The sequence below is a fragment of the Chlorocebus sabaeus genome, chromosome 9 (genome assembly GCF_047675955.1).
Source record: "Chlorocebus sabaeus isolate Y175 chromosome 9, mChlSab1.0.hap1, whole genome shotgun sequence".
In the NCBI taxonomy this organism is placed as follows: domain Eukaryota; kingdom Metazoa; phylum Chordata; class Mammalia; order Primates; family Cercopithecidae; genus Chlorocebus; species Chlorocebus sabaeus.
Window position 1 is genome coordinate 30,471,762 of NC_132912.1, and position 22,828 is coordinate 30,494,589.

The 22,828-nt window shown below is 36.8% G+C and overlaps 1 protein-coding gene across 1 annotated transcript in view; it reads left to right on the top strand.

Moving 5' to 3' along the window:
- The window catches only part of LOC103247461 (synaptotagmin-like protein 5), a 74,013-nt gene that overhangs the window by 41,842 nt on the left and 9,343 nt on the right, over positions 1 to 22,828 (top strand). The window contains exons 7-12 of the mRNA XM_073019516.1: positions 832 to 932; positions 7,039 to 7,131; positions 7,727 to 7,792; positions 11,303 to 11,481; positions 13,317 to 13,416; positions 15,026 to 15,187. Coding sequence (XP_072875617.1) covers positions 832 to 932; positions 7,039 to 7,131; positions 7,727 to 7,792; positions 11,303 to 11,481; positions 13,317 to 13,416; positions 15,026 to 15,187 — 701 coding nt within the window. The remainder of the gene's footprint in view (positions 1 to 831; positions 933 to 7,038; positions 7,132 to 7,726; positions 7,793 to 11,302; positions 11,482 to 13,316; positions 13,417 to 15,025; positions 15,188 to 22,828) is intronic.

Sequence of the window (22,828 nt, forward strand, 5' to 3'; positions counted from 1 at the left end):
ACTCAACAACTCCTGTTAATTGAGTACATACTCTGTGTCAGGCCTATGCTAAGCACTTCTGCATTATTTTTTTCATCAATTCAAACTTAAGTACTTGATTACTCTCTCCAATCTTTCTCATTTAAAAGTAACTATATCAATCTCAGTAGTGCTTTGGTATAGAACTATTTTGTGGCGATAAGCTGTGCTGACTTGGTAAGCTGTCTACAGCATTACTAAGAGGTGTATTGCTCTGTAACTTATATTTTCAAAACTGAAAACAAGATGTTCTTCTGATGAAAGAATGTTTAGGTCCCTTAAGAAATAGAACTTCCTCTCGTTGCATCTATAGCGTCTCCTTTTTGTGTGAAAGGAACTTGCTATATCACTTCAAAGTGGCAGTTTAGAATCAGTTGCATTGAATTTTATGTCAAATCTGAAAACACAGTGAATTCTCTAAATATTGCAAGCAAGAATTGTTAAGGTTTTATTTTTTTCTAAATTTAAGGGCCCAGTCTAAGAGAGTTTTTTAAAGTCTAGGAGCAAAGCAGTTGCTTTAAACAGCTTAAAACATAGCATTTTACAGTAAAACATTTAACCTCCTGTGATAGAAGGAAACATGAACACATAAGTGTAATTTGGTCCAAGGCAATTACCAAAATATTATTAAAAATGGAAGTATGTTGTCATAAACAGCATGAAGTTACTGACTCTGACTGTTGCTTTCATGGCACTATTTATGATCTGTGCCTAAAAAGAACTGAAATAAAGGTGAAACACTCACAATAAAAAATGAAATCTTCTCACAAAATATGATGACTCACGTCTTTCTTTTTCCTTTCCACCTTCCAGATCGGAGTCGATCTGAGTTAGATTTGAGTGAGTCATTTACAGAAGACTTAGAGGATACAGTAAGCATAAGAAGCAAATCTGTCCCTGGGACTTTAGACAAGGTAAGTTGGATGAAACTATAATGATGAGGAGGAAATAAGGGCATAATCTTGTTGCAAGTGGTTACACTTTTAGGTGATGATGAGTTGAGAGTAAAGAGAGGATATACAATCATCTCTTCCTGTTAGTCTTCACAGTCAACGCATAAACACAGAAAGAATAACTTAGAAAACATAATGGTTAATCATGTTAATGAGTGAAGGTTATGTCTAAGAAAACACATGTTGGGGATTTCGGTTTCCAGCTAAAGGCTTATCACTTAATCTAAACCTGGGAAATAAGGGATCCTAGTATTTTCCTAAGCCAAATATTATTAGGCATATCTGATTACATATTTATATGAACATTGCTATATCTCAAGTTACCACTAATAAATTCACTTCTAAACTGAGACAAAATTATGTGAAAATTAATGTTTCAGTGAACTCATTTCTAGAATGAGAAGGTTAAATTAGATTATTGTAAAGGTTATTTCCCAGTCTAATATTCTGATATTCAGATTTCTGTAATTGCTATAATAAAATTTGGACTCCTTGGAAGAAATAGAACACAAATGTATTGATAGTTTTTCCAAAGCAAACTAGGAAACTTAGAGTTATAAAATGAAATAACATTTTCTATAGTACAAAAAACTGGGAAAATACTTTAAAATCTACCTCCAAAAGAGAGGTAGGCAGTGAGATCAAATTATTTCAAAGCTTACTCATGTTCAACCTTTAAAGAATTACTAATTCCAACATTATTAAACTATTAAACTATTCCTGATCTTAGAAAACCATTAAAATCTTTACATTCATTGTATGCAGCCAGTATAATCTTGAAACTGAGACTTGATTTTTAAAATAGTTTAAAAAATAAAACTACAAGTCAAACTAGTTTATGAATATATATGCAAAACTTTAAATATAATATCAGTTAAAATCTAGCAGTGAATAAAAATAGCAATAAGTAAGTTTTATGCTAAGTATGGGTGGAAGAATGACCCTATATAAGAATATTTGTCAGCATAATTTATATCAATATACTAAAGAAGAAAATGACATGATTCTGTATGTAGAAGATATTAAAGGATCTACAAAAATATGACTAGAACTGATAAGTTCAGCAAGGTTGCAGGAGATAAGATCAATACACAAAAATCAACTGTATTTATATATACTAGCAATAATCAATTGGAAAATGAAATTAAGAATATAAGTCCATTCATAATAGCATGAAAAATAATTTTCAAAAGTAAGGAATAAATTCATTTTTAAAAGTTAAGACGTGCATTGAAATTAACAAAAATGTTTCTGAATTAAAGGAGACCTAAATTAGTAGAAATATATTCTGTGTTAATGGATTAGAAGATTCAATATTTTTAAGATGGAAATTCTCTCCAAATAAATGTATAGACAATGCAAACCCATCAAAATACAAGCAGGATAATTTCGTAGAAATAGAAAATATGATTCTACCATTTATATGAAAATATATGGGACCCAGAATAACAAAATCAATTTTAAAGAGCAAAGTTGGAAGATTTATACTACTAGATTTAAAAACTTACCCTACAGTTATAGTTATCAGTACAACACAGTATTGACATAAGCATTGGCAATCAATGCAATAGAATTGAGATTTCAGGAAAATAAAAAAACTTTATGGCCAATTGATTTTTGGTACTTCAGTGGGGGAAAGAATAACCTTTTCAACAAATCATACTGGGACAACTGGATATCCAAATACCACAAAACATAAAAGAACTTTGACTCTTAACATATACCATACAGAAACCAAGTAACACAAAATGGATTATAAACCTAAATGTAAGAAGTGAAACCATAAAATTCTAAAAGAAAACCTAGGAGAAAATCTCCATGACTTTGAGTTAGGCAAATAATTCTTAGATATGGCACCAAAAGCATGACGCATGTGTTCAAGAAAAAAAACACCGATAAATTGAATTTCATCAAAATGAAAAATGTTTACACTTCAAAAGACAACATTACAGACATGAAAAGTCAAGCCACAGACTGGAAAAATAGTTTCAAATTATATATTTGTTAAAGGACTTGAATCTAGAATATATTTCTTAAAACCCTTACATTCAATATCAAAAAGACAAATAATCATATTAGATAATGGGGAAAAGATTTGGATAGACATTTAATCAAAGAAGATTTTCAAATGCCTAATAGCCACCTTAAAATATGTTCAGCATCATTAGTTATCAGAGAAACAAAAATTAAAATCACAATGAGACACCACTTCACATCCCCTTGAATGAATGTGATTAAAAAGACATAATAATAAGTGTCAATGAGGATGCAGAGAAATTGGAACCCCCCTACATTGCTAGTGGTAATGCAAAATGCTACCTACAGCCATTCCGTAAAAGAGTTTCACAATTTCTTTAAAAATTAAACATAAATTTACTACATGACATAGCAATTCTGATCCTAGGTATCTACCCAAGAGAAATGAAAACGTATGTCCACATAAAGACTTACACACGAGTGGTTATAGCAGCATTATTCGTAATAAACAAAAAGTGAAAATAATACTCTCTGGTGAATAGATGGAATACAATGATATATTATTCAGAAGTAAAAAGAAATGAAGTACTGACACATACTACAACATGGATGAACCTTGAAAATATTACGCTAAGTGAAAGAAACCAGGTGAAACTATATATCATATAATTATATTTATATGAAATGTCAATGAAAGGAAAATTGATGGGGAGATTAAAGCAGTGTAATGGTTGCCAGGGACTGAAGAAGTAGGGACTGACTGCAAACAGGCATGGGGTAACTTATTGGATTGATGATATACTAAAACTGGATTATGTTGATGTTTGCTCAACTCTAAATTTGCTAAAAATCACTGAATTGCATACATACAATAGGTAAATTTTATGGTATGCAAGTCATACCTCAATAAAGTTGTGGGAGAAAAAATAAGCAGCAAGGAAAATAGCTGGAAAAGTGATCATTGTTAAAACTGGGTAATCAGTTATAAGGGTTCATTATGCTATTCTTTCTATTTTGTGAATGTTTGAATTTTTTAATATCCACTTTTAAAAAGAAAGTAAAGAAATACGAAGACTGGTACTTTATGTGATGATCACTGGGTAATTGTACACCGAGAAAGAGCAAAACATAAAAATATAGAAAAGGGACAATTTGAAAAAATAATAGGGATACATGTTTTCAGAATTAGAGAGCTTATTAGTTTTGGCAGCTTTTTGCTGAAGTTTTTAGGGTGTTCTATATATAAAATCATGTCATCTGCAAACAGACAATTTTATTTCTTCCTTTCCAATTTAGATGCCTTTTATTTCTTTTCCCTGTTTGATTGCTCTGGCTAGGACATCCAGCACTATATGGAGTAGAGTTGGTAAGAGTGGGCATACTGTATTTTTTCTGATCTTAGAGGAAATGTTTTTAGCTTTTCCATGTTGGGTATAATGCTAGCTAAGAGCTTGCCCTGTATGATTTTATGTTGAGGTAAATTTTTTCTTTATCTAATTTGTTGAGTTTTTAGTACAAAGAGATGTTGATTTTGTCAAGTGCCTTTTCTGCATCTATTGAGATGATCATATGGGTTTTATCCTTCATTCTGTTAATGCAATTTATCACAACTATTGATTTGTTTATGTTAAACCATCATTGCATTCCAAGGATAAATCCCACTTAGTCAGGTTGAATGAGCTTTTTCATGTGCTGCTGAATTCAGTTTGCTAGCATTTTGATGAGGATTTTTGCATCTATGATTTATCAGAGATATTGGCCTGCAATTGTCCCTTTTTTTTTTTTTTTTTTTTTTTTTGGTGTGTAGTATCCTTGTCTGACTTTGCTATCAGGGTAGTGCTGGTTTCATAAAATTAGTTTGGAAGTGTTCCCTCGTCTTCAATTTTTGGAAGAATTTGACAGGAATTGGCATTAATTCTTCCTCAAATGTTCAGAAGAATTCATCCATGAAGCCAGCCCTTTCTTACAAGATGCTATTCTACAAGATATTCCAACTTATCTTGTGGGATCATCAGTGAGAAAAAGGCAACTACAATAAGTTCTCATTTAACGTCATCAACAGATTCTTGGAAACTGCCACTTTCAGCAAAATGATGTATAACAAAACCTTTTTATCCCTCATCAGTGTTTTAATGAAATGACATTATTTGAGGACGTGCTGCACATCCTTTCACTTAAAGTTGCAGTTTTCAAGAACCTATGGATGCTGTTAAGTGACAACTTACCATAAACCAATATAAAAATAAGCAATTTTTGAACAAGTATTTCACAAAACAGGAAATCCAGTTGGCCAACTATCACAAAATAGTATTCAACTTAGTAAAAGAGAAATGGAAATTAAAATCATGAAGACCGTAAACATCTACTGGATTGGCAAAAATGAAAAAAAATCTAACAATACCGTCTGTTTGCAGGCAAGGATGTGGAGCAACAGGAACTCTCATACACTACTGATTAGACTGTAAATTGGTATAACTACTGAAAATTTGACATTATCTTTAAAATGATGTAGATAAGCATGTGGAGATATGCTCACCCCATGACTTGACAATTCCTCTCACTGGTATATATTCAAGTGTGTGAATATATATACTGTGTTGTGTGCATACTGTGGTGTGTGTATATGCGCCAGGATACATATTCACAGAATATACATATCAGTGTTGGTCACAATAGAAAAAAACCTGAAAATAACCCAAATATTCAGCAACAAGAGAATGGATAAAGTTTTGGATATCATACAATGGAATATTAAATGATAATAAAAATGAATGGGCTGCAAAAATATGCCACAATTTTGATGAATTTTAAGGCAATATTAAGCAAAAAAAGCAAAATGCAAAGGAATGTGTAGCATTTAATTGCATTTACATGAAGTTCAAAAACAGGCAAAACAAAATCTTTTTGTTTCAGAGTGCATGCTTATGCAGTTAAACTATAAATAAAAGCAAGGATGTGGTTAACCGTAAGAGTTAAAATACTAATTATTCCCTGCGGGAGAAGGGGCTTGTGATATGGACAGGATACACAGGGAGCTTCTGCCTGATCAGTTGATGTTGTTATTATACTATACATCTATGTTTTATGTACTTTTTAATATGCTGCATCTTATAATAAACACTTTTTTAAAGCAAGCCCAGAAGTGTACATCATAATCCTGATTTGTAAAACAATAGTTAAAAAAATTCCCATGAATGTATACTTCGATTTGTGTGTATGTTTTTATATGATTTTTCACATAAACAAGGAGAAAGACATGGAATGTAATATGTGCAGCAGAATGCCAAATATTAATTTCGCCTGGTGTGAAAGGAGGGGAAGGAGGAGAGGAGAAGCAAAAAAAAAAAAGTGCCCATAATAAAAAGCAGTATGCATGATATAATCTATCTATGTGTATATGTGTATATGTGTGTATATATATATGTGATCATATAATCAAAAATATTGGAATTGATCATTAATATGTTAATGAGAGACCTAAGTTTTTAATTTCCATTTATTTATATTGCTTAAAATGTTTTTACTAGGAAAATATATCGCTTAAATAACTAGGCAAAAAAAAACCACTTTATCACGAAGGAGAAAAAGAAATGGGAAAGGAAAAGTAGAATCTGGGATTTGAGATGAGAGTCCAGTACCTAGTTCACCTAGTGGAAAGATTTTTGAGATATACTTTACCACCTTGGCAGAGCGTGTGTGTGTGTGTGTGTGTGTGTGTGTGTGTGTGTGCACGTGCACACAATTTTTTTTTTTTAAATTTTAAAGTAACGTAAGTACATTGCCTAACATGAATCACCTTACAGGTAGGAATTGAACCCAGGTCTGTATGATTCCAAATTTCATGTTCTTTCCATAAAGTAAGCACCATTACAAAGGAGACCCCACTCTCCACCCACTATCCCTGCCCGCTTCTCCGATGGTATAATTCAGATTGACTGGAGAGAAAAAGAGGAAAACCTAGGAACGGAGTGATTTCTAGATATTTTTATCTGATTCTCAAAGATTTATGAAAGAAAGTGGTTTTTCAAGTGAAAAGACATTCTAGAAAAACAAATAAACCAACCCACTGATTTTTCCCCTTCTTTTTTAGGACTCCTTGGAAGAGACTGAAGAAAGCATTGATGCCTTAGTGTCCTCGCAGTTATCTACAAACACGCACAGTCTGGCAAGTGGCCTATCAACTGTAAGCAGTTCACTAGGACATGCGGAAAGTTTCTTTTCTCTCTTTTTGATTTGCTGTGCATTTCCAAAGGAGATATAAATGTTCTTAGAACAATATGTGATAACGAGTTAAAAGTCATTGTAAGATCCTGCTTGCCCTTTGCCCACAGAGTACCTTTCAGTCTAATTTGGTCTGAGTTTTTTCTCAGGCTCCTGATTTCTTCCTTCTTCCACAGTCCTCACCCAAGTTTTAAAAATCTCCTCACTCCCTAGTTCAGGCTCAGTCAGCTCAAGCCTATAAATTATTTTTCAATTATCTGCTGACACATTTCCCTGACACCATTCTCTAAACTCCCCAACTGTCCTCCAGACTGCTGCCAGTCATTTTCCTAAAACACGTGCCCAATCAGGTCTGTCCGCTACTCAAAACCCGTCAATAGCTTCCCACCGCCCACAAAATAAAGTCCTTTCTTATGTTAGTGTTCAAGGCCTTTTCTGAGAGAAAGGCCCTGTGTCCTTGTATCTAACTGTGTGTCTGTAAGTCTTTTTCTTGGCTTCTCTGATTTCTGTTGCTCTGATGCTTTTTTTCTTTTGATCTTTGGATGACTTCTCTAAAGAATTCTCAAGCAGGTTCTGACAGGAAGTGGACCTTCCTAAATGTGCCTGATGCTGACTCAGACACTGTGAGTTTTCAACCTTTCCTTTTTGTTCTTTCCAACCATACTTCACAAATTTCATGGCCTGGGAACTATGATTAAGCAATTTGTCCCATATTTATCTTTTTCGGACTTATATACAATTAACCAGAGGTTATCTTTTAAAAGATTGATGAAGTTATCAGAACCCAAGTATTCCAATTCATTAAACATTGGAATCTGAACACCACTCAAAAGACACATGGTCTAAAATGATGTATTGTCAACAAAACCTTTGAAGTAAGCATCTATTTTAAATCACAGCCTTAGCTTGGTTAAGAGCATATGGTTTGGTTAGTAGTAAAATTGCCATAGCTGTCTTAATTTCTCACAAGCCTCCGTATTTGCGGGTTCCTAAATTTCTTTCTATCCATAGGGGCCCTCTGCTTACAGAGGATTTTCTTTGAAAATGTGGCTACAGAGATATGGTATAGACACAAATCAGTGATACAGGGAGGTAATCAGGTATGGTGGGGCAGTCCTCAGACTAGAAACCTGGAGATCTTGCTTTATTTCTTGGCCCTACCAACAATTTTTGTGAGCCAGAATTTTCTCATTTGTAACATGAGGAGGTTGGGGCTTATTCTTGAAACCTTTGCTACTCAAATCTCCATGGACCAGCACATTGCATCACTTGGAACAGATACCCCAAAACTTTCTCAGTTCAAAAAGCCCCTAGTGTCTCAGTAATTCTTTCCTGGCACTCCTACACTAAAAGTAGCACCTGACTAGTCCATTTATTAAGTAGTTAGACCCAAACAATTTAATAAGCACTGCATCCTAACAACTAACTAGCCATTTGAAAAAAATGCTACAAGTAAATGGAAAGAAAAATAGTATTTTTATTTCATCCTTAAATAGCACCTGTTACTTACCACTAATAGGATATATGTGCCTATTGAGCACTACACAGTTACCAAATCTTGGAATCTGATTGGACATCACTACTTTCATTTCCCATTTCATATTCATTTTTGTGCAATACTTGCTTTTTGTTGCAGCAACTGCCAAAAACTCAGCTTCAAACAACTAGGAGTTCATTGAAAAGAATAAAGCATGGCTTAATGTTGACACTGTGAATTACTAGTTAGTAGCTTACATGGTGTCTGATAGGTGTTGTGTTTCCCTTGAGAATTTAAAATCTTTCTGTGATTCCCCTGTGAGTTTGCTGTGGTGCTCTGTGGTACCTCGATACACAGTTTGGGAACTGCAGGCCTAGGAGTTTGTTAGAACAGTCAAATCTCAGACCTCACCCCAGACTGAAGAGAGAAGCATTTTCAGTTTAAAAAGGTATCTGGGTGATTTGTATGCAATTAAAGTTTGAAAAGCACTGCTCAAAGCCACCTGCTAAACATGAAAATTCTGTTGCTTTGTTTTAGGAATAAGAAAAACAGATTAGGTCACTCACTGACTTTCTTTAAGCTCTAATTTCCAAATAATTATGGAATTATTGGTCTGCTCTTGCCCGTGAAGAAGCTTAGAAGACATGTGACCACATCACCCACATCCTGTTCTTTGGTCAGTCTCTACTCCCAGAAATTGGTGGAATATAATGGCTTTTACCAAAAGCAAAGTACAAAAAAGAGGACAGTCTAAGGTCCCTGTGTACTTACTGTAGTCTTGACTTCCCAGTGGTTCACAGAAAAGTGGTTTTGAAACTATTGGGTCAGCCGTGAAATACCTCCAGGTGGTCTTTTGTGACAGTTACTAAGATACACAGTTTTCACTTCTAGTGCCAAAGTGTAATTTTATTACATTTACAGTAGTCACCTTTATCCACAGATGATACATTCCACCCACCCCAGTGGATGCCTGAAACCTCACATAGTACCAAACCCTAGCCAAGAAGCACCAAGGTCACATCTTCACTCAAAGAAAGCACTTTTGGCTTCTCTTTGACGTATATAAATTACTACCATCATTACTCTTAACACTTTGGAGTCATTATTAAGTAAAATAAGAATGAGTTGAACACAAGCTCTGTGATAGCAGGACAGTCAATCTGATAACTGAGACAGCTAAGTGACTAATGGGCAAGTATCATCTACAGTGTGGCTCCAACTGGACAAAGAGAGGCTTCACATCCAGGGTGGTGGGATGCAGCAGTATGATGTGAGAGTTCATCATGCTACTTGTGAACCCTGAAAATCTGAGGCAGGTTTCAGTTAATTTAGAAAGTTTATTTTGCCAAGGTTGAGGACCAGCACCCCTGACACAGTCTCAGGAGGTCCTGACAACATGTGCCCAAGGTGCTCAGAGCACAGTTTGGTTTTATACATTTTAGGGAGACATAAGACATCTATCAACATATGTAAGGTGAACACTGGTTGGGTCCGGAAAGGCGTGACAACTCCAAGTGGGGAGGGGGCTTCCAGGTCATACGTAGATAAGAGACAAATAGTTGCATTATTTTGCGTTTCTTATTAGCCTTTCCAAAGGAGGCACTTAGATATGCATTTATCTCAGTGAGCAGAGGGGTGACTTTGAATAGTATGGGAAGCAGGTTTGCTCTAAGCAGTTCCCAGCTTGACTTTTTCCTTTAGCTTTGTGATTTTGGGTGCCCAAGATATTTTCCTTTCACATATTCAAAACAGCATACAATTTAAAACTTATGAATTGTTTGTTTCTGGAGTTTTCCATTTAATATTTTTGAACCGCAGTTGACCATGGGTAGCTGAAACTACGGAAAGTGAAACTGTGGGTAAGGGGGACTACTGTACATTAAAAGCTGTCTCATGTCATTAGTGTCTTGTCGAAAGCCTCATTCATTCTGGTAGATTTAGACTTTTTTAAAAAACTTTTTTCCTGATTGGTTGGTGTGTGATTTTATTGTGTAGTGGTATATTTTGTGGGCTGCTACTTTATACAGATTTACAAAGCCATGGTCTCATAGTACTCGTGTAGCCACACAGCTAGCTACTCAGTGGAGGGAAATCGTGGAAGCTGTGGGTATGTGGTGTTCTTCTGGCATGTCCTTGTTAAAGCTGCAGTTATGGCTCCCCAGAGACTGATGGGATGCCCCCTGTAGGTGTCAAAGAAAGCAGTATGTGGCTCCTGGTAGCACAGAATATGAGATAAGCTATTCTTTGTCCCGGTCAATGTATTCTACACCTTGTAGTAGATTGAACTTGAGTCTACCAGTGAAAATGGAGAAAGCTGCAGGGATGGAAGAGAAGTGAGATTTGAAATGCCTCAATTACCCTGTATTCATTAGTAGAAGTGAGTAAGCAAAGGGTATTCTCTAACCCAAGAAGGAAATGCTTCCCCTCTAAGCAAGTTTTCTACCTTTTTTTCCTGATGGTACTAGCTCTGTTGTCTTTTCTCCAGCTGGGATTTTATACAATACCAGCCAAACAAGTAACTCTTGTTTTCTTTCCTCACCCTAGACTTCCATGCTCATTAGAAAGAACAGGAACTATAATTGAATGAAGTCGGTTGATTCTGTGAAGAGATCATTAGAATGACACTAGATGCCTTTTTCCATCTTGTTTATTTCAGACCAGTCTTAACAGCATGATGAGTGTTTACAGTGAAACCGGAGACTATGGCAACGTGAAAGTCAGTGGTGAAATCCTTCTCCATATCAGCTACTGCTACAAAACTGGTGGGCTCTACATTTTGGTCAAGAATTGCAGAAATCTGGCCATAGGAGATGAAAAGAAACAGAGGACAGATGCGTAAGCACATAGCATGTTCCTCAGACTATTTCAATCACTGCCTTTTTTGTCTGTATGTATGTTTCCTTTTCAAAAGAGTCTTAGCATTCTTCTTGATTCAGTCTTCTCAGAGAGTTCATTGTCACGTTCCTCCTATACCACACTTCTGGATATTCTCTGAAGCACATGTATGCTGGTTGTGTCCTTGATTAACTGATTTTTAAAACATAATTCCGGATTGACATATTTGAAATTTACACAGAGGCAGCTCTTTGAAGTAGAATGCTGACATGTTGGCACACCCAGGATATACAAAAGCATCTTGTCAATTTTTGTTCTGGGAAATCCTCCAGAGAAAATTACCAAGCTGTCACCCAATTAAACAACTCAAAAAGGCAATTATGAGGCTCTCAGGATTCTAGAGATCAGCCTGGGAGGGCAGGTATGGACCATAGCACATTGGAGAGAAGCTAGATATAAAGGTGTGTCAGGGGTCCTCAAGACCACTGCCAGGTTCAGTGATTCACTAGGAGGACTCAGGACTCTGCATGCAGTTATAATCAGCAAAGAGGCACATGGGGCAAGGTCCAGGGGAGATCAGGCTCAAGCTTTGCAAGGGTCCTTTCCCAGTGGAGTCACATAGGATGCATTTAATTCCTCCGGCGATGAGTTCTGACAACACTTGTGAAATGTTGTCTACCAAGGAAGCTTGTTAGAAATTCAACTGGTCACATACCAATTTCCAGTCTCTCAGAAGGAAAGAACCTGTTCAGCATAAGCCATTTTCTTTGTACAAACAATTTAGGAACAACGAGCCACTTTTATCCGTTCTGGGAATGGTGGGAATCCTCCTGAAATCCAAGTTGCCAGGTGCCACCCAAGGGCCATATTTGCAAGCAGGCATTTAGAAGAATGATAGTCTCAGGCCCACTATGTTAACCCTTTTCTGCACAGTAGATGACCTAGGTCCAATAAATAACTCAGTGAACCCTGTTCCAAATACCCTGAGATAGACAAATGAGTGGATTCTGACTACAAATTGGTCCACCTGCCTCCTCAACTAAATCTCAGAAGGCTACAGGACCCATGTAATTATTTTGACTAACTTGGAAAGGGGTGTTCTAAAACTCAACAGGTATTCTGTAGAACTCTGGTAGCATCTTATACATTTCAACCTCGTACACATCTTGTACATTTCTGAGTTTGCTGTGGTACCCTGCTTCAAGAGGCTCTTGAGATAGCTCAAGCTAAAGTGTTGGGTAGAATTGCTATCACTACTTCAGGTTGTCGTTGTTTATTTTGTCTTTTTCACTATTTTCTTTCACTCACCCATTACCATTGACCCCACTTTCTGACATCAGAGGGCAAGACTAGGAATAGAGAAAGAAGCATCTAATCCCAGAAAAGTTTGTGAGACCGTTAACATTAATAATGTATTATATTTGTTGAGTAGTACAATGCGGTAGCTCCTTGGATGTGTCAACTAATTTAATCCACAGAAGGCCATCAGTTAGACACTGTTATTTTCCCAGTTTTACAGATGAAGAAACTGAGGCACAGAGTGGTTATTTAGTAAATTCTTGAGGTCACCAAAACCTCTGAGGCATGGAGTGATTCAAAACCAGGTGGCTTGACTCCAGAACCCACACTCTTTTATCATTATACTCTACCACTTCTCTCTTATGGAAGGCCCAGGGTTCTCATTTTAAGGTATCCTCTCATATAGACAAAATTCTCTTTGGTATTTCCTCTCATGCACACTGGCCCTTTGCCCCTTTTATTCACAATGAAGTCTTTGAACATTTCTTGCAAATAGATGTTTCACAATAATTACATTTATATTTTCTTACCTATAGTTATGTCAAGTCATACCTTCTTCCTGACAAGTCCCGGAACAACAAGCGTAAGACCAAAATCAGAACAGGCACCAATCCAGAATTCAATGAAGCACTAAAGGTAAATAAATATGGTCTCATAGTAACTCATGTGATACTGTTCACAACTTCAGTGGTTTAGAAGTAACTACAGAGAATATTTTATTTGCATGTCAAGGCTTGTATATGTTTTAGAAAATTAGAATTTGAATAAATTAACATAATACCCTTGACTTTTCTAACATCTTTTGAGGAAACGAAAACACTCTTATTCTGTTTAGGTCTCTGCTGCTACTGAATTTTAACCTTGAATAGAGATGATCCAGCCAAACTGCATCTGTGCTGATGCATCTTGCCAAAAAAGTCGGTTTTACCCTTGGGCAAACAGTGCTTTTTCTGACTTCCTTAAAAGAAGTTTGTCACAGTTTTGACACTACTTAACAGTCATTTTGCACACATTCATTGTTCTGCTAATATAGCATAGATCTATACTGTTTGTTGTTAGGATTTCAGAATTTGACTAAATATAAGTATGTGGTTAATGAATAGTGGAAATGAAGAGCCAGATTTGAGAAATCTCAACAAAAGTGGCCTAGATAAAATATAGCCCAATCCAGCTCAATGATCCAGAAAATAGGAATCTCTTTCCAATGAGCTTTCACATAATTAACCCCTTCCCTTGCTATGGACCAATCTGGCCTGGTAAGAAACATCCAGGGAGAATGGAATGAAGAAATTATTGCCAATTCTATGGAAATTTATGGGCTTTTGCCCAAGAATGATGGAGGCAGAGTCCATTTTAGGAGGAAATTGGTAAAGACAGAAAGCCATGAGCCTGCATGTGTCAGTGGGAGCATGTGTGGAAGCAGGAGCTAATATTAAGACAAAACAAACTGACAAATGAATAAATACAGGCAGAGGGTATATTCAATGGCCATAACAGGATTGAAAAGATGAGCCCAAATACAGGGAGAGTGTAAATTTAGGAAGCAGGGAGCCAAGGTTAATTATGACAATAACAGCAAGAACGAGAATAGACACTAATCCAAGATCAGGAGTCAGTCAGTCTGAAGTGTGTCCCAGATGGTGGTTGCATAGAACAAGCAGAAGGTTGGAGGGTGTGTGAGCATGTGGCCCTGGATAGTGCTGTTACCAAAAAAAAATGCTAGCCCAGCAACATCTTCTTTCTGTTTAATATACATGTACACCTTTTCACCTCTACACTTAGGCTGGACTTTATAAAATTTGGTGTTTGCGAGTTTCTCATTGTCAATTCTTTTCTGGATTTGGGGATACTCATTATGAATAAGATAAGAAAGAAGTTGGAGAATTTATATATTAAACCTTGAGTTTACAAAGTAGGTGTGAAAAAATAATTAAGGAAAATGAAAAACCAATAAAACTGGAAAGAGGATAAGCTTCATCACCTAACACTTTGTATACAGTATCTGGAGTTTACCTCAAATACTACCTCAAATATCTTTCAATGTTAAGTCTGGCACAAAATGAGTTTATGGCATAGAACTTCAATTGTAGCAGAAACAAAGAAAAACAAAGTGTTTTCTTTGGGTTTGTTTTGTTCATGTTACTGATGTATATGATCTGAAAGATGTCGGAAGTAAATTTCAACCTGTCCTGGAATTGGATAGAGCCCTCCTTGTGGAATGTAACGTTGCAAATCTCATTTGCAGTACACCATCAGCCATACCCAGCTGGAAACAAGAACTCTGCAGCTGTCAGTCTGGCACTATGATCGATTTGGACGTAATAGCTTCCTCGGGGAAGTAGAGATTCCTTTTGACTCATGGAACTTTGAAAATCCAACTGATGAGTGGTTTGTGCTTCAACCCAAGGTAGGAAATGCTCTTAGATTAGTCAGTTATGCAATGATACAAGTTATGAGCGAAATTGATGTCATAGACCTAAAGAACTCGAAGACTTTCAAATTTCAAGTGATAATCTGCAAAAAATTTGTACAGGAAATTTTGGAATAATATTATAAAAATGTTGTAAATCCACCGCTTTGGAAATTCTTTGTCAATATAGGTCTTTTGTATAATGAAAGCCACATAACCATATATATTTTTTGCTAAAAATGTGTATTATTTGACAGTCTTATTGGATAACTGAAAGCAATACATTATATGATCTTATTAGAGAGTCTTCATTTTCACATAGGCAAAACCAAATTCATACAGCATAAACAATCTCAAAACATTACCTTTATTTCTCATTCCCCACAATTCAGACCATAAGCAGGAGTGATCTTGCCTTTGCTTATACGAGGGAATAACCAGTAGCTTAAGTATCTGATTTTCTTATGTTCCTACTTTTGGGATTCATGACCCAGGCCTTGAGTTACATTCAGAAAAAAAATCTTAAAGCTGATAATTAAATGCCAATACTGTATAGCATGTTCTAATCTAGACCAACAGTGCCTTGGATTCACTTTAAGTGACTGGAGTCTCTATGCATTTGCAGTACTTTTTAAGCCAAAATAGAGGTGAGTAAAGGTCACATTTATGCAGTCAAAGATTATTCTTTATATACAGAAAGGCAAAAACACATTATGATGAAGACAGTGGACTGAAATCAAACTTACTTGGTTCAGTCCTGGCTTCATGACTGCCCATGTGACCTTGGGCAAATTATTTAACTTTTTATGCCTTAGCGTCCTCAGTTGTAATATAATCATTGGATGTAGCTTATAGGTCTGTGGTGAGGCTTGAATAAACATTGTATACATGGCTGTCAGCATTTTATCTGGAACATTGTAAGCTCTCAGTAAATGTTAAATGGTATACATGTGACTTGGGAGTCCTTGTATTGCAACTGACAGAAACTCCAGCTCATACTGCTCAAAATATAAAGGGAGATTATTGGCCAGCAGTGATTAGGCATGGCTTGATCCAGATGTTCAAATCTTATCAAAGTCTTGGAATTTCTTGGTCTCTCTTTTTAACTTCATTGGCTTCATTTTCAGGTTCCATGCAGTATTGTCCTCCCTGACTAGCTCCAAGCATGCCTCTCTAATGACTACAGTGGCTGAAAGCCTTTCATCTTTGCATCACACTGTTCAGAAGAGGAGAGAGTTCCTCCTCCTCCAACAGCCAAATCAGCGCATTGGGTCTGGTTCTCCTAATTATAATTCTATCATTTGCCTATTCTAAGCTAATGACTGTGGCCAGGGAGGTAAGATGCATTAGGTGGCTTAAGACAATCAGAATATACCCTGGTTCTGAAGGAGGGAACAATAGCATCCTTCCAGTCAATTTCCTGGAAATAGTTGAAGGACTTTGCTGGAAGGATATGTAAGCTCTCCTAGACCTCTCCCAGGCATCCTTTGTGCTTAGAAATCAGCATTTTCCTCAGTAATCACTTCCACATTGTCGATGAGTGATTCACAGCCTATCATAAGAGGGAAGCATCTCTGAGTCTTTCTGAGCCTACTGAAGGTAGAAAAGTTCGGATCGCATTCACTGTGGAATACCATGGGCCCTCTGCCAGATCCTCTTAGGTTCCTAACCATGTCTGTTAGGAGGTTCGCCGCAACAGCCTCCACCTGAGACTCTCTTTAGAAGACTTCCCTCGGGCTACTGTGGCTTTTTGCCTACATAGGCAGAAAGCCAGAAGTCCTGGGAATTTTTGTACCCGCTGCCACGTGACAACCCTTCATCAATAACTGATAGGTGGGGGAGTATGAAGGCCCACTTCCCTTACTGAAAGTGGGGAAAAGCTCCAAAGTGTTACATATAGTACCACCTCAGGTAGAAGTTACCTTCCATGGAATTTTGCCCAAGGTTAGACTTGTCCCTGTTCTGCTTCCCATATCGCTTTACTGGTCTCTCTAAGAGAACTTCCTTAATAATTCACTTGCATACAAATCTTCACCTTCGAGTCTATTTCTGAAGAACCCAACAGAAGTTAGTATCTCTAACCTCTGCCATCTTCCTCTGCCCAGCTTCCTGTATTCTATATAGAAGAAAAGCTGAAGACTCAGACGTGCTTAGATACCATGTCTTCTGAAAACGCGGAGGACAGGCACAAAGGCATGCTCTATAGGCTGCCTTGTGCTTCATTAGTGGCTCATCCTCAGGCTGAGCTGGGCTCTGCGTGGTTGGTTATCAGCCAGCTATGTAAAGTGGCACTTCAGTTTCAGTTTCCTGCCTTGGTCATTTCAATGCAATTGTCACTCCAGCAGCTGCAGATGTAGTATGAGCAGCCTTGGAGACTTGACGTTTCTTGTAGATTATGCAGTTGAGAAGGTGAAACGTGAGTTACAGGGACTGATTTCCCTAGTAATAGGGGATCAGAATTACTGACATACTTAATAATTCAGAAATACTGACATACTTCTGCACTAGGAGTGCCAGAAAGGCATGGTGCCTTATTGCTTATTGACTCTGTTAGTGAAGGTTCCTCAATATCTATCTTTGCATGGGTTAGGTCCTACAGTGCTAAGCCAGTGAGGAGGCTGGTGCAGAGAAAGGACTCAAGATGCCAAACATACTGTAGTTTCACAGTATAACTTCCATTTTACTTCATGGTATGGGATTATTTATTAGCTGTAAATCATTATCCTTCTGAAAGGCATGTCAGGTAGTTAGACAAGAAGGTTTTATCAGTATGAATTGCCTTTCAAGCCTTCCCAAGGTGTGCTATGGGACATCTGAAAATCAACAGCAAGTTTAAGTGGTTTCCCAAGGAAATATTCTCTTATTCTACCTTCAGGCAGAGAGTAAATGTATGTTCCTTAGGAATTATACCTAGATTAAAGGCTCTCTTTCTTTTTTGGCAGACTTTTGTCTGTAATTCCTTACTCCATGTTACACGTGTAAATGCACTGGGAGTCTCTTCCTTGCTCCGACAGAAAGTGGACCTCTCTTTTTTTCAGAAAGCAGAAGATAGTGGGTGTCATCTGCTTATTTCACATCCCTGCTCAGATAGTCTCAGTGGTTCCCTACTGCTTTTGGATATGGCTTGAATAAATACCCTCACCCTGGCACTCAGTGTTCTGTTGAATGGCCCAGCCTACTGTAACAGCAAAAGATGTTAGTTCTCTACGCATCCCCATTTTCTTGCAAACAGGGCTCCCCATTGCTTTCACTCCCACCAGCCAACCCCTGCCAATTATTGTAGGAGGGGAGCCCTCGGACTGCTAGAGAGGGCTTGGTTTGCAGGCCAGAAAAGCCAACATAGCCTGGGTATTTAAGTCTCCTGGGGGTGAGCAGATTCTTGATCAATGACTGGTGGATTAGGAGCATCAATACTCCCACGTTCTTGCCTCTGATTAGAACAGCTCTGAAGCGTGATCTGTCACATCTCCAGAGTACCCCTATGGGACTTAACAAAAGTTACTCTCCATGGAACTTTGCCTGAAATCACATCCTTAAACCTCCTTCACTTTCAGTCCCCCTTCCCCAGTACCCTTCCTAGTAAAATACTATAACTTAAATTAGTGCCTTAGCATCTTCTGGGAAACCCCGAGTTGACACCTTATTTCCATCCTCCTTGCTACTACCTCCCTGTACACACTCCCCTGATCACATTTGACTTTCTGTCAGTCCCTAAACATATTCTACACAGCCCCCATCATATTTTGCTCTTACTGCTTTCTCAACGTGGACTAACCTTCCCAATCCATCTTCATCTGTCATCATGTCTCCCATTCTTTAAGGACCAGGCAAGAGCCACCTGTTTTTCCCAATCCGGATTAATCTCTCTCTTCCCATAATAGTTTCTTTTTACTTGTGTTGGAATAACTGTCACCATTGAACTTTCTGTATAGTCGAAACATCTTACATTGAACTTTCTGTATAGTAGAAACCCTCTTCCCCTAGAAATTACCACCAATAGTAGGTCAGTTAATAGACAACATCACAGAAATCACCCACATACAAACACACACACTCAATGCATTTCTTTTATTTTTAATTATTTTGAACTAACACATAAAAATTGTATATAGTTATCATGTAAAATGTGGTTTTTAAATATGCATATATTATGGAATGGCTACATCAATCTAGTTAACATATACATTACTTCACATAGCATACGTTTTTATGGTCAGAACACATAAAATTTGCTTTCTTAGCAATTTTCAAGAATACAAAGCATTGTTATTATTAATAACTATGGTCACCATGTTGTAAAAGAGATTCTTCAAATTTATTCCTCCTATCTAGCTGACATTTTATTTTGTTTGGCCAACATCTCCCCCAGTTCTGCCCACCCCCAGCCCCTGATAACCACCACTCTACTCTCTGCTTCTATTAATTCAACTATTTTAGATTCCACTATTTTAGATTTACATCTATTTTAGATATAAGTGAGATCATGCAGTGTTCATCTTTCTGTGCCTGGCTTATTTTAATTAACATAATGTCCTCCAGATTTATCCACGTTGTTGCAAATGCACATGACAAGATTTTATTTTTTAAGGCTGAATAGTATTTCATTGTGTATATATACCATATTTTCTTTATCACTTCATCCATTGATAGACAATTAGGTTGTTTCTATATGTTGGCTATTGTGAATCATGCTGCAATGAGCATGGAAGTGCAGAGATCTCTTTAAGATACTTATTTCATTTTATTTGGCTATATACCCTGTAGTGGGATTGCTAGATCATATATACGGTGATTCTATGACACTCACTGTATTTAGTCCTTTTGATAGTAGCCATTCTAACAGGTATAAGATATTAGCTCATTGCGATTTTAATTTGCATTTCCCTGGTGATTAGCGATGCTGAGCATTTTGTCATACACTTGTTGGCAATTTGTATGTCTTCTTTTGAGAGATGTCTATTAAGATCCTTTGCCCGTTATTTAATTGGATTATTTGTTTTCTTACTATTGAATTGCTTGAGTTCTTTATGTATTTTGGATATTAAATTATTTAACTTAAACTATATCAGATGTATGATTTGCAACTATTTTCTCTCATTCTGCAGATTGTCTATTCACTCTGTCGATTGTTTTGTTTGCTCTGCAGAAGTTCAGTTTGAGGCAGTCTTATTTGCCTATTTTTGCTTTTGTTTCTTGTGCTTTTAGGGTCATATAAAAAAAATTTCCCAGACCTATGTTATGGAGCTTTTCCCCTATGTTTTTCCTAGTGGTTTTACAGTTTCAGGTCTCATGCTTAAGTCTTTAATCCACTTTGAGTTGATTTTTGTATATGGTGTGAGATAAGGGTCCAATTTCAATCTTCTGCATGTGGATGTTCAGTTGTCCCAACACTGTTTACTAAAGAGACTGTCCTTTCCCCATTGTGTATTTTTGGCACTTTTGTTGATAATCAATTGACCATAAATTTATTTCTGGACTCTCTATTTTGTTCCATTGGTGTTATGTATCTGTTCTTATGCCAGTACCATGCTGTTTTGATTACTACAGCTTCCCAATGCATTTCTTAAACATTTATTTTTAACTTAAACCAAATAAATGTACATTCATTCACAAGTCTTCTAATACAGGGACAATTAATTTTGTTTGAATTTCATTCAGTAAGTAAAATTCTGCCATATATTCCTTGCATAAATTCTCCTCCTAATGCATCATCATCAGCAGATTCAAATTTGAGTTTTTTTCTCGAATGAAACAAGAACATAAGAATACTTTCAAAGTAAACTAAATGCAAATTCTTCTCAAAAATTTATGATTTTTTCTAACCTTTCATAGATTCAAGCCCACATATAATCCAACAGCAACTTTGTTTTCAAATCTTTAGTTCTTCTAAAGTATTCAACGGAATTGTTATAGTAGCAGCTGTCTTTTGCACTCATCAATTTATGTGACATTAAACTATATAATTACAATCACAAATATGCCTGGCCTAAAGAGCTTGGGGGACTAACTAACGCAGCTGACTCTCAGTGTGCATACAATTCAACTGATGGGAGTAGATGCATATTCTTTGCAGGAAGGATTCTGCTATTCACTAGGGATGAAGAACACTAATTAAACCGATGAGTCAGTTAACTAAGTGTGAATTAATAGATCCTGCTACTGCAAATATGTCTACTACATAGACTGAAAACTCACTGAAAGCAGGGTCTGTCTTATGTGTCCCCACAGCACTTAGCAAAGTGCCTTATAAAAATGTAAGCATTCCATATGTGTTGGTAGAGTTGAATTGAATATGATTGGATTCTGCTAACTTTTTCTAAGTAATAGTTGGTTGGATAATGACAATGGTGTTAAGCCAGGAGAGGGTGTTGCTTAGGAATTTCCTGGCAAAGTATAAGTATCAAAAATACCCTAAGACATTAGACATGTGCAGACTGCAATATGACTCTCCACTTTAATTTTTTGTATGTGATTATAATGTTACAAGCTTCATCATTATTGTGTTCTCCTTTCATAAGACTTGAGGTCTATATTTATACGGGGTCAGCAGTATATTTTAAGCTAAAAACCAATGGAATGTTGGTAAATCCCAATAATGCATATTTTTGATCTCTAGTAGCACACTGTATATTAGTATGTGATTCCTACACATATCACTTTTTCCTACCCGAAGATCTCACTCAAAAAGCCAACACAGCCTGCTCTGGTTAACTATTGCTGTATACCGAACTACCTTAAACCTTCGTGGCTTACAGCAAGAATTTATTCTCTCTCATGATTCTGTGGGTTAACTAGGCTCATCTAGGTAGTTCTCACTTAGGGTTTATCGTGCCACTGCAGCCAGATGGTTGACTGAGGCTGATGTCATCGAAAATCTCAACTGCATTGATTGTTCGAATTGACTCACTTCCATGTCTTACACATGATGTTGACTGCTGGCTGGAAACTCAGCTAGGCCTGCCAGCTGGAGCACCTACGTGCGGCTTGTCTCTGTGGCTTGGGCTCTCTTAGCGTGGATTCCCAGAGGAAGCATTCAGAAATATCCATTCCAAGAAAGAAAGTAGAAGCTGTCGATCTTAAGACCTGGACCCCAAAACTGGCACATTGTCACTTCTGCCATATTCTATAATACTAGTCAAGGCAATCAAAGAGCCCACTCAGACCCAAGGAGAGGTCACAAATACCCCATCTCTCATTGATGACAGTACCAAAAAAGTGGTAACCATCTTTAATCTGTCATAACATCCATTATTATTTTCTACTTATGATACTCACCTAAACTAAAATTTACTGAGATTGTCAAAACAAAAAGAAGAGTCCAGTTACAAGGAACTTGATCTAAAATAATAAGATTAAATATTAGATGGATAGTCTATTTTACCATATATTCTCATTTTTGCCCCCGGTAAGAAGGTTGAATAAAATATTTCAAGCATTTTTCCCACCCTTACTAGTAAGTTTTACTATCACCAGCAGGAAAGAAAAGGGAAAGTCAGGCAAGGATTCCTTTTCTTTTTAATAGTCTCAGTATGTTTAATTTTTTTTTTTTTTACTATTTATTTGCTTATTTATGCCAAGTCTTGAACAGTCTCTGGCTTAGCTATGAGTGGGCTAGGTTTCTGAACTCTCATTCTGCCC